The following is a 12074-nucleotide window of genomic DNA, read 5'->3' on the forward strand; positions in this document are numbered from 1 at the left end:
GAAGCCCTCTGCACAGCAGGCCGGAGCAGCGGTCGTGGGCGCTGACAGCGTCGGAAGGGCTTCTGGTACGGAGAAAGGAGGTCCAGGCTCCTGGGCTGCTTATTTTGATCATGACTAAACCAGGGACCGCGTAGCTTTAGTGAAGTTGACTTTAAAGTGATGAAACACATATTCCTTGACCGCCCTTCTCAGATACTACTTTCCTAGAAGCAGGGCTGCCAGCCTTCATTCACAGCCCTCGTCTTCATCCTCACGACAGCTGGTGCCTTAACCGCTGGCCCAGCGTCAGGGCCAGCCCTCAGCAGCCAGCCGAGCCGTCTGCTCAGAGCTCCTGTAACAGCAGTTCACATTGGGATCAGGGCCCGGTGGCCTCTGAGATACTGTTTTCTGGAAGTTCTAACGTTGCTCTCTTTCGGTGTTGCTGCTTCGGTGCCTGTGGTACAGGGACGCACAGGTTGTGTGAGAAGGTCCTTGGGCAGCGTGCCTGGGCCCGTTTGCATAGCTATCTGCATAATAATAAAGTTCCCATCTCTAGTGGTTTCATTGCTTTCTTTCCTCTCTAGCTTTCTTCCCCTCCATCAGACTGACCTGTTTGTGGTGAAAAAGTTATGTGGATTAAGGAGAAATGAGCGGTCACAGGAGGACAGGGTGACTCCGAGAAGGAAGCACCTTCAGCCAGTTCGTGCCTTGGAAAGACAGGTCTCTGAAGGGCAGAGGCTGAGAAAAGGGATCCTGACCCAGAGAAGTGGAGCGCCACCCCTCCCCCCCCACCCTTCTCTTCATACCGCTCAGCATTCAGATCTTGGAGAGCACACAGTGGTCCAGAGGCCTGTCATATGTGACTTCAGAGAAATCAGAGGATCTCCTTTCCCCTTCCCTCCAAATTCAGTTCCGCTCCAAGAAATAAAGGGATTGTGGGAATGGCACAGAGCTGACACTGAATGTCAGATGGGAGGGCAGGGGGCTCAGAGCCCCCGGAGAAGGAGTCTTAGGGGGAGACACCACACAAGCTATGGCTTTTCATGCTTTTGTATGTGAAGTCTCAGTCTTGGCCGACTGTCCTCAACCAGCCTGATTGCTGCTTTGAGGCCCTCAACACCTGGGATGCCCAAAGGCCTCCCTCTTCCAAAGCCTCAGCCCTGGGCCTTGGATGCAGGGAACCCTGGCTACTGGAGGCCTCAGAGCTGGGACCATCACCTCCTAAGGAAGGCGGTGCCTTTAGCACCTGGGTTGTTCTATCTGCCTCTCTCCCCAGCTCCTCGGCCCTTCACGATTTAGCATCTGTGTTGAAGACCTATTAGACCCTAAATTCATGATTCCCAAGTTTGTTTTTCCTAAAATGTACTTTTATTTTCACTGCCTCCTATCTGCTACTCTTCCCTTCAGCCCTTGACACATGGTTATTATAACTTTAACCTCTTGACTGGCGTCATAAGTCTTAGAAGCAGAACTGGAACTCCGAAAAGGGAGAACGTAGAGGAACCTAACCTAATGCACGAGTAATTGCCATGCCTCCCAAAGCAGCCAAAGCCCATGAAGTACCAGCAGATGCAAAGAAAACCTGATTATGTGACAGCCATGGACCCTCCTGAAAAGCTGTCCTTCCTTCAGCTAGCGGAGCACAGGGGCGAGCCCTGGATGAATATCTGAGGGGCGGCAGAGCAGGAACTCACTCCCAAAGGGAGCACAGTTGGCCTTTTCAGGGGCACAGGTGTTTTTATGAAAGAGGGTGATTTTTCACCCTACACTCTGTCCCCCATGTTCCAGCCTCATGGGCCTTTGCTCTGGATGGAGGACGGGGGCCAGGCCGGTCTTCCCCTTGTAGGCTGGGCAGAACAGCACAGGAGGTCAGCAAACTCATGCAGCACCTTCTCCCTGCAACGTGGGCTCACGTGTTAGCGGCAGCCCCCCGCCTTCCCTCTCTACCTCTCCCAGCTTGCCAGTCAGAAACACCGCCCTACCGTAGCTTGGTAAGTCTGTCTTGGAATCCCTTCAGCCTCTGCATCCAAGGCTGTCCCCCTGGGAAGGATGAATGAGAGAAGCTGCCCATGCTGTTTGTCCCAAGGGTTTGTGCCACTTCTTCTACAGCATCTTGGATGCCATCCAGCCTCCCCTCTGAGGAGGTGAAGGTAGGGCCAAGAGGACCACAGGTTTTTTTTGTTTTTTTTTACTGATGAACTTTCGTGGAGAAGCCTGTACCATAAACATTGATCTAAAAACCCTGCTTACTGAGATGGCGAGGAACTTAGGTCTTGAAATGTTCTGTTACCACCAAGTTCTTCCTTCAGAAAATGGATGGATGTGGTGTCACATATTTTGCCTGTTTATGTGGCTCACAAAGTTTTAAATATTCTGATACAAAAGTTACTCAAAGTTATTCTAGATCAGGACAATATGTTGTTACTTCAGGAGATTTCTCACCTGCCTTCACTAACTCCCTTAGCACTCTGGGCCCTTCCAGTTTTTCTCTGTGCGTATCAGCTGGGGACAAATGTAAAGGGTTAAACAAAAAAGCAACACATACTAAATTTAGTAAATAAAAAGATAAAATAAAACACAAGAGAAAAATGCTGTAAGAGATGGGAGGGAGGAATGGGGAACTCCGTTATAAGGTACTTGCACGACACATGAAGCAGTAGACAAACCAGTTGTAAACGTGTGGTGAACTAGAGAACAACCACTAAAATACTGACAAAGTGCAACTGCTGTGCTAACAGGAGGTAAAACAATCATATAAAACGTCCAATTAAAACCAAAGAAGGCAGGAAAAGAGAGGAAGACAAACAAATAACAAGTTCAATAAATAAGAAACATACTAGGTCCAATCATAACCCAATGACACCAACAATCGTTTTACATATGAACGGCCTAAACGCACCGACAAGGGCACAGGCGGAGTCAGAGTGCGTAAAGGACAAGGCTGAGCTGCCGCGTCTGGTCACAGGTGTCACTCCCAGGCGACCCCAAGACAGCTACTTCCCGCTCCTGCCGTTTGGCTTCCTGTTACTGGAAATGAGCTGGTTACCTTCCCTACTAACTGGGCCCCTCCAGGTGGTATGAGCTTACCCGCGGGCCGCTTTCAGCAGAACGGTGGCAGGTGCTGAGAAGGCGCGGGGGTGAGCCAGGGAACACGAGAAACCGCAGTAGAGTGGCCTCGCCTTCGGAATCCAGTGCCTTTAAGGGACTGAACGTACCTAACTATTCTCTGTCATCCTTGGAAAACAAGGATTATTACTTCTACTTGACATTTTGTGAAAACTGTTGAAATCAGGGCCTCGGTGCACCCTAGCAGGAAGCCCAGCCTCCTCCCACCCTTAGCTCCACAGACCCTCTCCTCTGCCCCCGTGCAGCTGTTAGCGCCCTCTCCCTTGTCCTCTGACAGCCCCCTTGTGGTTCTGCAGGAAGATGGGGCATCAGTCCCTAAAACTGTGAACTGTGCATTTTTCTTTGGCTTTAAAATATCAGGCAGGTAATAATAAAGATCCAGCAAGACACTGAAAGGAAATGGCACCTACAGGAATCTCCGGCGATTCTTGTCTTTCCCTCTTTCTCTCTTGGTCCTGCTCAGGGTTGTCTCGTTGGCAGGCAGCCGCCTGTGAAATGTGCACATTTCAAAGCAAATGGTTCCAGGAGCTCATAATTGCTGCCAAACGTGTGCGGATTTTAATAGCCCATTTTCATTAGCCCTGTGTGAAATCACCTGTCTCTGTGTTGTTACCCAGCTTAATTGTCAATTATGGTGATTAAGCCTGGCTTTCACTACCATCACTGGTAATCATTAGTATTATCTCTCAGGCTGAACGAAGGGGAAAAAATCATGCCAGAAAAAAATCATTTTGTAGGTGAAGGTGAATATTTTGGTGTCAGTGAATAAGGAGGCATTTTTCTTTATTTAGGCTGAACTAAACTTGAGTCTGGCTGTCATTTCCAATTTGCCTTTCAATATCTTGAGACAAATCACCTCTTTTGTCACTTGGTTTCCTGTTGTCAACAAGGGGTTCCTGACACCCACCCCCTTCCAGGTCTCCAGAGATGTGCCCGACAGCTAATTAGGAAAGTAGGTAAGATAGCTGATACCTGTAGAGTGCTTTCTGCAATGTGGGTGATTCTAAGTGTAACGAGGGGAGCCCTAGAAACGTTCTGGGAGTGGCACAGAAAGTGTTGCCAGTGGGAAACGAGATTTTGATGTGATTCTTTCCTACTATCATCAACCCTGTTAAATTGTGAACATCTAGCCCTGGCTTCCTGTATAGAATCATCTAATCGTGAGTTTTGACTAATAGTTTGCTTTTTCCTGGAATTTGGGATAAACAATAATGCAAATCAAGGAAACCATCATTCCTGTCCTTCCTCCTTCACAAATTTTAATTTATTACAATCCCTAAGCCCATTGCTGTTATGCTTTTATGGGATTTCAGGACTTGACAAAAATAATGAAAGATTTTAAAAATGGCATCATTAGACATCATCTCCAGCACTTGAATGCCTTGTGTGTCCCGAAGGTTTCCAACACTCTTCAGACTTAATGGTTTCCTCGATCTTTGAGGAAACTAATAAGAGATTTTTAAAATTCTAATCTAACAGGAAGAAAGAAATTTAAGTAATGCAAGCTTAAGGGATATGGAAAGTGAATCAGTAACAGTTTACTGCCTTCTGGGATAGAGAGGGAACAAGGCTCTGTGGACACAGTCCTTAATAACAGCACCTAAGTCCACAACCTGCAAGGATACCCCGGCAAGTCGAGGCTGAGCTGGGAAGAATTACAAAGGAACTGTCTTTCTGGATAGCTTCCCTTCTCTTCCAGCTTCCTCATTCTTCTTTAGTGTTGCTTTGAGTTGTTTTTTTTTTTTTTTAAAGGTCTGATTATAACAAATGTTTAACTTACCACTTGGTTTCTAGACCCTCTGTACTCAAAATTACTGCCCGGGTCTTCTTCAACCTCACGATCACCCCCTCAAACACAGTGGAGGACTGGAGTCACAGCTGTCACAGGGTTTTCTAATCTCTATGAATACATGTTTCTTTTGTAATGTGACATTTTATTTTTAATTTTCCCAAAGGGAGAATATGATTTAAAGATCACCTAAGACTAAAGGAGGAGGACAAAGTACAGATGAAATATTTTTTTCTTTTATGCGGCTTTTGCCAACCCTTCCTCTCCCAGGCCCCCTTTCTTGTGTTCCCACTCTACTTCGTCCTTACCTGGCTACAGTGTGACTACATTTTATCATAGTTTTTTGTTGTGTAACTTAAATTTGTCGTCCTCAAATTTTGGTCGAGAGAGCTGCTTTTTCAGCTGCTGTACAAGCAAGGATAAGGGTGATGAAGGAAAGGGAAAATTAAAAAACCCAAGAACTGAACGATGAGTCCCTTACCGGGGAGCTGCCACCTCACGGGGAACTGATTCAAAGGAGAATGAACTGCCTTGGTGACAGCTGGATGCGCCGTGAAGGCTGAGCACTCTCTGCTGGACATCATTCCCAGATTCACGGAGATCCCACGCAGGCACGCGTGCACTTTGTGACAGAAATGCCTCTGTAAGAGCTGACCTCAGTCTGAATTTGAAAATTCTTTGTTTCCCCCCAGTGTGTATGTATCTCCTGTTAGGACTGAGTCTATACTGTAATCATTCTTTTCCATCATCTTTCATCCTTTTCCACAAATGTTTGCTAAATAGGTTTAAACTATCACTCTACCCCCTTAACTCCATAAATCTGCTTTGGAACTAGAGTTAAGGAATAAACAATGTCAGATATTCACTTTCTTGCCTTAAAGTTCACACTTTTAATGTATTCAAACCAATGAATAAAACAAGGCATAATGTCTTGCTATCAGGACCTCAAATTCCAGCTGACCTCTACCCCTGTTTTTCCACAGAACTTCAGCTTCCTCCAAGAAGATGGCAGGACAAGAGACTGCTGTTTCCAGGCCCCCTTTGCTTCTCCTTTGTGTTTAAGGATCTGTTTCTTTCCGGTTAGTTAAATTTAGAGCTGCCTTTGAGATTTTAGCCCCCCGTACCACGGGTTCCCAGGATTTCCTTGCAAAAGTTCCCTGAGTTAGCCATCTCTGCCAGTTGGGGTTTCTGAGGAAATGAGCCAAAGCTAGCAGTGGTTGCCATGGTGATCAAGTGTATGGAGTGAATTCAAGGAAGCACCCATTTGAAGGAATGGGGAAGCCACATTACAGCAGAACAGCCATCTGCTGAGGATGAAGTGGTCCTAGAGAAGGAGGGCGTCACAGCAAGGAATACGGGAAAAACTGGAACAGAAACTGAGAAGGATGTGTCAGGGAGCCAACAGCGAGGTGCACGGTGATTGCCTGAGCAGCGTGAGGCCAGCCCAGGAAAGTCTGTGTCTGAGTGGACCCCAGGAGGACGGCTTTGTGCTTCCTCACAGAAAGCCTCAGTAGCCTGGCGGTGGCAGCAGAGAAAACAGGCAGAAGGAACTACCCAGGACTGGGCACTGGCAAACAAGACACATGAAGTACGTGTAGACCAAACAAACCTGTGAAACAGCAACACACCTCAGATTCCTAAGAACCACGTTCTCAGAAGCTTTTTAAACAGTTTGCCACAGAATGAACAGAAGTATGCTTGTGTGAAACTTAAGTGTGATGGAAAGCAAAACCTTTTACTGCTCTAATACTAAGCCCTAAATCACAGGATTATTATGAGAATAAATTCTATAATTTATTAGTAGGTGCTGACAGAGTGCCTATTACATAGCTTATGTTCAGTAAATTCTTATCTAGATATTTCAAAAAATTAGTCTCACGTTCTAACTAACGTTCGGTGCTAAGCCAAGGCACGGAGAACATTTCTTCAAAGAGCTCACAGCCCTTAAAAAGGTCTGATGAACACACCAAAACGTCCTAGAAGGTAAACTAGAAATAGGCACCTTGAACTTCATGATATAAAACAGCAATGCTGATCCCTAGGAGAAGAAAGTCGAAGCCCCTCCTGGCCCCTCTCACCCAGCACTTCCTGCCTTCTGCCCTCCTGCAGGAGGACTTGGGGTCCAGAGGAAGTCTCTCCCCTACAGAGGGGCCCAGATTTGGATGGGCCAGTTACGGGCAGGCGACGCTCTCAGAGAACATTCTCAGCAGACACGAATGTGGCGTTCCCTCCTCTCTCCCGCTCCCTGCAGGCAGCCGTCTGGCCACCTTTCCTTCCCTCTTCCCGCGTGAGGGTGGCATCGAGCACTCAGGGTGGAGAAGACCCAGGGCGGGTGGTGGAGGCCATGCCCACACGGGAGCTGCCGCGGAGACTTGTCTTCCCCTCGCCGCCCACTGCAGTTGCAGGATCTGGGATGGGGATGTGGGGATGTGGAAGGTACAGAGAGCTAACAGGCTGCTTTGTGTCCAAGCCATGCAAGCCAATCTAACTTCTCTCGGGTACAGCCGAGGCCACTGGGATGGGGGGACTAATCTAGAGATATTGCAGCATTATTTTACTTTCAGTGTCTCTTGCATGGCAGCTTTCTAATACCTGTTTGTTGCACCAGAATAACAAATTCTTCAAGTTGGAAGGGGATCTGATAAGGCACAGGACACAATCCCACATCCTGGGACGAATCTCCCCCGGAAGCTCCAGGGCAAGAGGTACTCATCCTCTCCATGGACGCTTCCAGGGATGGGGAGCCCGATGCCTCACACAGGGGTCCAGCCCCTTGCTGGACAGTCCTCCTTGTGGGAAAGCTCTCCCCTACCTTGTGCTGAAATTTCTCTCCCTCTGAGGCCCACCCCTCATGCCTCCTGCTGTTCTTGGAGCCAATGCATTGCCCTTCCCGAGTGCATCTTATGGCTCTTCAGGAATTTAAAGCAGCTTTTATGTTATCTGCGTTTGAATAGCCTCCAGTCCTTGATATGCTCTTCAGAGGAAATGTCTTTCAAGACCCTGTCTCCTTCCTGTGGGGCTCTGGTTGTTCAAAATTTCTCATATATTGTGGAGGCTGGAATCAACCCCACACCACAGTGACATAAAATGAGCAGAGAACAGGGAGGACAGAGCTTCCGTTCACGTACTTAGGAACACTTAGCTTTCCTGGCAGTGGTTCCACTCAATCCTATTTAACTCAGTCAGTGGGAACACACGTCTTCTCACATGAAATGCTGTGGAGTCTGATCTTGCGCAACTCAAACCTGTACAGTGGGCTTGGAGACCAGGTAAATGGCTTTATATTAATCCCTATTAATTGACTGTCCCTGCTGATCAAGCTTTTTGAGATGCTTCTTAAACTCTGGCTCCATTAGGAATAATGCTTCCTTACTTGTGTTATTGTGAAGATTAGATGAAATAATGATGCAAGCACTTTGAATACCCCACACATAATAGTTACTTAATAAACAGCTCTATTATAACAGCCAACCTAATGATGGATTGAACTGGACAAACTACATTTTCTACCAGTTCTAGTATTCTGGGGTTTTATGATTTTTTAGGATAAACAGGTCATTGGAATCCCTGGCTCACAGTTTAGTACTCAACCTGACATTTTTATTTGTTGCATGCTTTTATACCCTGCCTCTAACCTAAAAGGAGTAGAAGTAACAGCTCAAAAGGCAAAACAGTCCTTACCCGCCCCCACGACTGTGTTAGCCAAGTGCTACAAGCACCAAGCCATCAGACTGTCACCAGCAGGAAATTACTTACTAAAGGAAAAGAGTTTGCTAAGAAAACAGAAGAATTCATCAAGAATTATTAAGAAGCAGCAATTTCAACGCTGGGAGTGAAATTAAGAAAGATAAAACACGATGCCAAAAAAGTCTGGCATTTAATGCAAATTTGAGTCAACAAATGAAATAACTTGGTGACTTATATATGCAGCCATATAAAATGAGCTAAGCATAGAGCTTTACGGAGTGACTTTCAACTAGCTGCATTAACAGGGCCCAGAAAGTGGCCATCAAGCCAGCAGTGCCAAGTTTCCCAAAGTGTGATTCAAGGACTTCGTGCATTAGAATCACCTGAGATGCTTGTTTAAAATGAAGATTTCTAGATATTGTTTCAAATCACTGGACTGGACCTGGGAACACGAATTTAACAAGCGCTCCAGTTGATTCTGGTGTCCATGAAAAACTGAGAACCCCTGTAGTTCAGTGGGTGCCTGAAGGGCAAAGGGCAGCCCTGCATGGAGAAAAGAGGGGGAACTTCACCGTGGTGACCTTCATGCACATCTACTGTAGGCCTCAGGTCACCCTCTGGGAAGCTGTGTACTTTGGAATTCGCATTAATTTTGGACCATAAGGGATACCACACAGAGAAACTGGGGTCTTCACAGCCATCGGACCTCTGATCTACCTGAGCAAGAGAACCTACCCAGGAGTCAGCTAATCTCTGAAACGCCAGAGAGCCCACCCTGTATATCCAAAAAAGCAACTTGTAAGGATGAATTACTTTGAGTGTGTTAGAGTCAAACTTCCTGAAACGCAATTTGGGGCAGCGCTCCTGACTCACTGGAGCTCAGGGCTAACTGTCATATTTGTCCCATGTGACTCTGCTCTCCTGGCCACCACCCAGGCTGTGACAATCAGATTGTCTCTCCCGGGACTTTGTAATTGGGTCTGAAGTTAGTTACAACTTGCTAACTCATTTGGTTAGAAAGAGAATATGTAAATTTGAGATCTGGTCCACTCTGGGGACAAAGAAGCAGAGAAAAAGTTGCATGGAGAGATAAGAAAGCAGCAAAGGGGCAGAGAAAAGCAAAGATGTAATGGTTCTTGTTTCCAGCTCCTTCCTCAGGTCCGGCTACATTCTTACCCTCGGTTACATGAGAGACCTCTGTATCCAGCTACCAAATTCCCCTGCACTTCTTGTTTTATAATATACCAATTCAAGGGGCTTTCTGTTACTTTCGGCCGGAAGGGCCCTAATTAGCTAGGCCCACCGTGCCGCATACCCACCCGCCGCCTCTCGCCGCCCAGCGCGCCGCCTGCTCCTGCCGCGCACGCCTCCTCCCACCCCCGTGCTCGGCGCTCTGCCCCCGTTTCGCACTGTTGCTCTCCCACCCAGTTTCCGTGGGCTCTGTCCTACGACTGACAAGCATCTTTAGCTATGCATTCGGCCTCCTTCAGGCTTTAGCTGAAGTCCGGTTCTCCCCAGAGGCGAGCAGTTCCCAGCGGCCCTCTCAAGGGCAGGCCGGTCTCTTCACGTACCTACCAGAGGCCAGCCACCGGTCGAGAGAGAACTGAGGCGACCGAGGGCGGTGCAGGCCAGTCGGCATGTGCTGTGCGCGCTGAGGTGGCGGCCACGTCCCACAGCTCAGGACCGCCCGGTGGGGACCGTCTAGGAAGAAGTGGGGGGGTCGGCTGTGCCTGAGACGCTTCCCGTTCCCCTACCCTCCGCCCAGCTCCTGTGCGCACGCGCGCGCACACACGCCAGTCTCTGGCCACACTGGAGTTCTCTCACCTTTGGGCTTTTCCGTATGCTGTTCCCGCTGCCTGATAATCTTTTCACCTTCTTCTTCACCAGACTACTTTAGGTCTCACGGAAACGTCCCTCTCTTTAGGAAGTCTTGCTGCTTCTCTTGTAAACGGCGTACGTGAGAACAGCTAACTAGTCGTGTTAGTTGATTGTATCACTAGCATGAACCTCCATGACTCTCTTTTTCACGATAAGGGAATAGTATTTAATTCTCCTCAGAAAAATATGAGGAGCTGTTCCTCTTTGACGCGGTTTTTCCTCACCAGGAAGCCCTTACGGTCACTGAAAATGATTTCTCGTCGCAGTTGCTCTATGAAGTTGTGGCAGAAACAAAGTGCATCCAGTTAAAGGAATGGTGTGCCTTCTCATATAAGGCAAGTTTTAAGAAAACATACACACAGACACATGCACAAACTGAAGATTCAGCAGTACCGTACAATGAATATTCTTGGTAATTCTCTCTAACCACAATCCTCTATGAAGAAATTCAGGCAAACTCACGTGCTATGGTCATTTCATGGCATTTCTTTTGGTATCTAAGGTCTTTTTTTCTCCCCAGCTCGAAGAAGTGCAGAAATACCAAGGGCTGCCAGCAAAATGTCTGGCTGGGCCACTGAGTCAGTGAACCGTGGATCGGCCCTTGGGAAACTGTGATTAGCCTCCTCTGCAACCAGGATCAGTCACAGCGTGACAGCCTCCTTCTTCCCAGCTCTTCCCTGGAATCCCCGCCCCTGTGCGTGCCACAGGATGGGTCAGGGGAGGACGTGACCCACAGGTCCCACAGTCACCCAGACCTGCCCTGTGGGTTACTAACCTGAGCCAAATGATGCCAGAGGAGGTGAATTCCAGAAAGAAAAACTTCTCTTTTCATCAATTCAATAGAATTCCATGTTTTCAGAAAACAGTCAAAGGTTACTGGTAGAGACCCATTGTTTTTCTAGTGATTTATACTTACCTCTTGATATTCTAAATGAGTGACTCAGTTTCTTTCCTTACATTTATGTACGGGGATATTTAGGTAAAGAGAGAAATATCAGCCACAATAGCTCATTATCACTGAGCACTCTATGTCCAGATTTGCATGTATTCCTGAGATTAAATACTATTATTATCTCTGTTATACAGATGAGAAGCTGAGTGACCTAAAAAAGTGTGTGACCTGCCCAAGGTCAAATAATTCTTAGAACTGGGACACAGACCTGGAATAAGGCCCTTTCTCTGTTCTATCCTTGCTCAGCAATGTATAACTCCTGGCTGGATATGGTGGTAGGGTGGGGGTCTCTGGTTCTGAGCCACGATATTCAGGCTATGCTGAATGGGGAGGTGGATTCTTTGGCCACCAGGTGAAGCTGAGGGTCCTGCCCCTTTATCTAAAGGTGAGTAAGGCAGTGAAAGGAATCGGGAAGATAGAAGAGGCTCCTTACAGCTTACCCAAGGCCAGCAATTTCAGTCATGTCTCCACTTCACTCACTCCTTGGTGGGAGTGGTGGATGCTTATTGTTAATTTTGTGGTTTTAGGTTTTTTGTTTTTGATTTTTTTGCAGAGATTTTATGCATGACCTGCTCTTGAAAACCCTTCTCAATTGAGGGTTTCAAAGGAATATGATGACTGTTTTACATTCATAAAATGTATTCGTGATGAGAGCAATATGAA

General features: G+C 47.3%; 1 protein-coding gene across 2 annotated transcripts in view; it reads left to right on the plus strand.

Annotated features, from left to right (window-relative positions):
• The window catches only part of CHD1L (chromodomain helicase DNA binding protein 1 like), a 46196-nt gene extending 45662 nt beyond the window's left edge, over positions 1-534 (plus strand). For both annotated transcript variants that reach the window (XM_074349324.1, XM_074349323.1), the window contains one exon: positions 193-534. In XM_074349324.1, the coding sequence (XP_074205425.1) occupies positions 193-271 (79 nt within the window). In that variant the 3' untranslated portion in view covers positions 272-534. The remainder of the gene's footprint in view (positions 1-192) is intronic.
• The last annotated feature ends 11540 nt before the right edge of the window (positions 535-12074 follow it).

This window comes from Camelus bactrianus, chromosome 21 (genome assembly GCF_048773025.1).
Source record: "Camelus bactrianus isolate YW-2024 breed Bactrian camel chromosome 21, ASM4877302v1, whole genome shotgun sequence".
NCBI lineage: Eukaryota > Metazoa > Chordata > Mammalia > Artiodactyla > Camelidae > Camelus > Camelus bactrianus.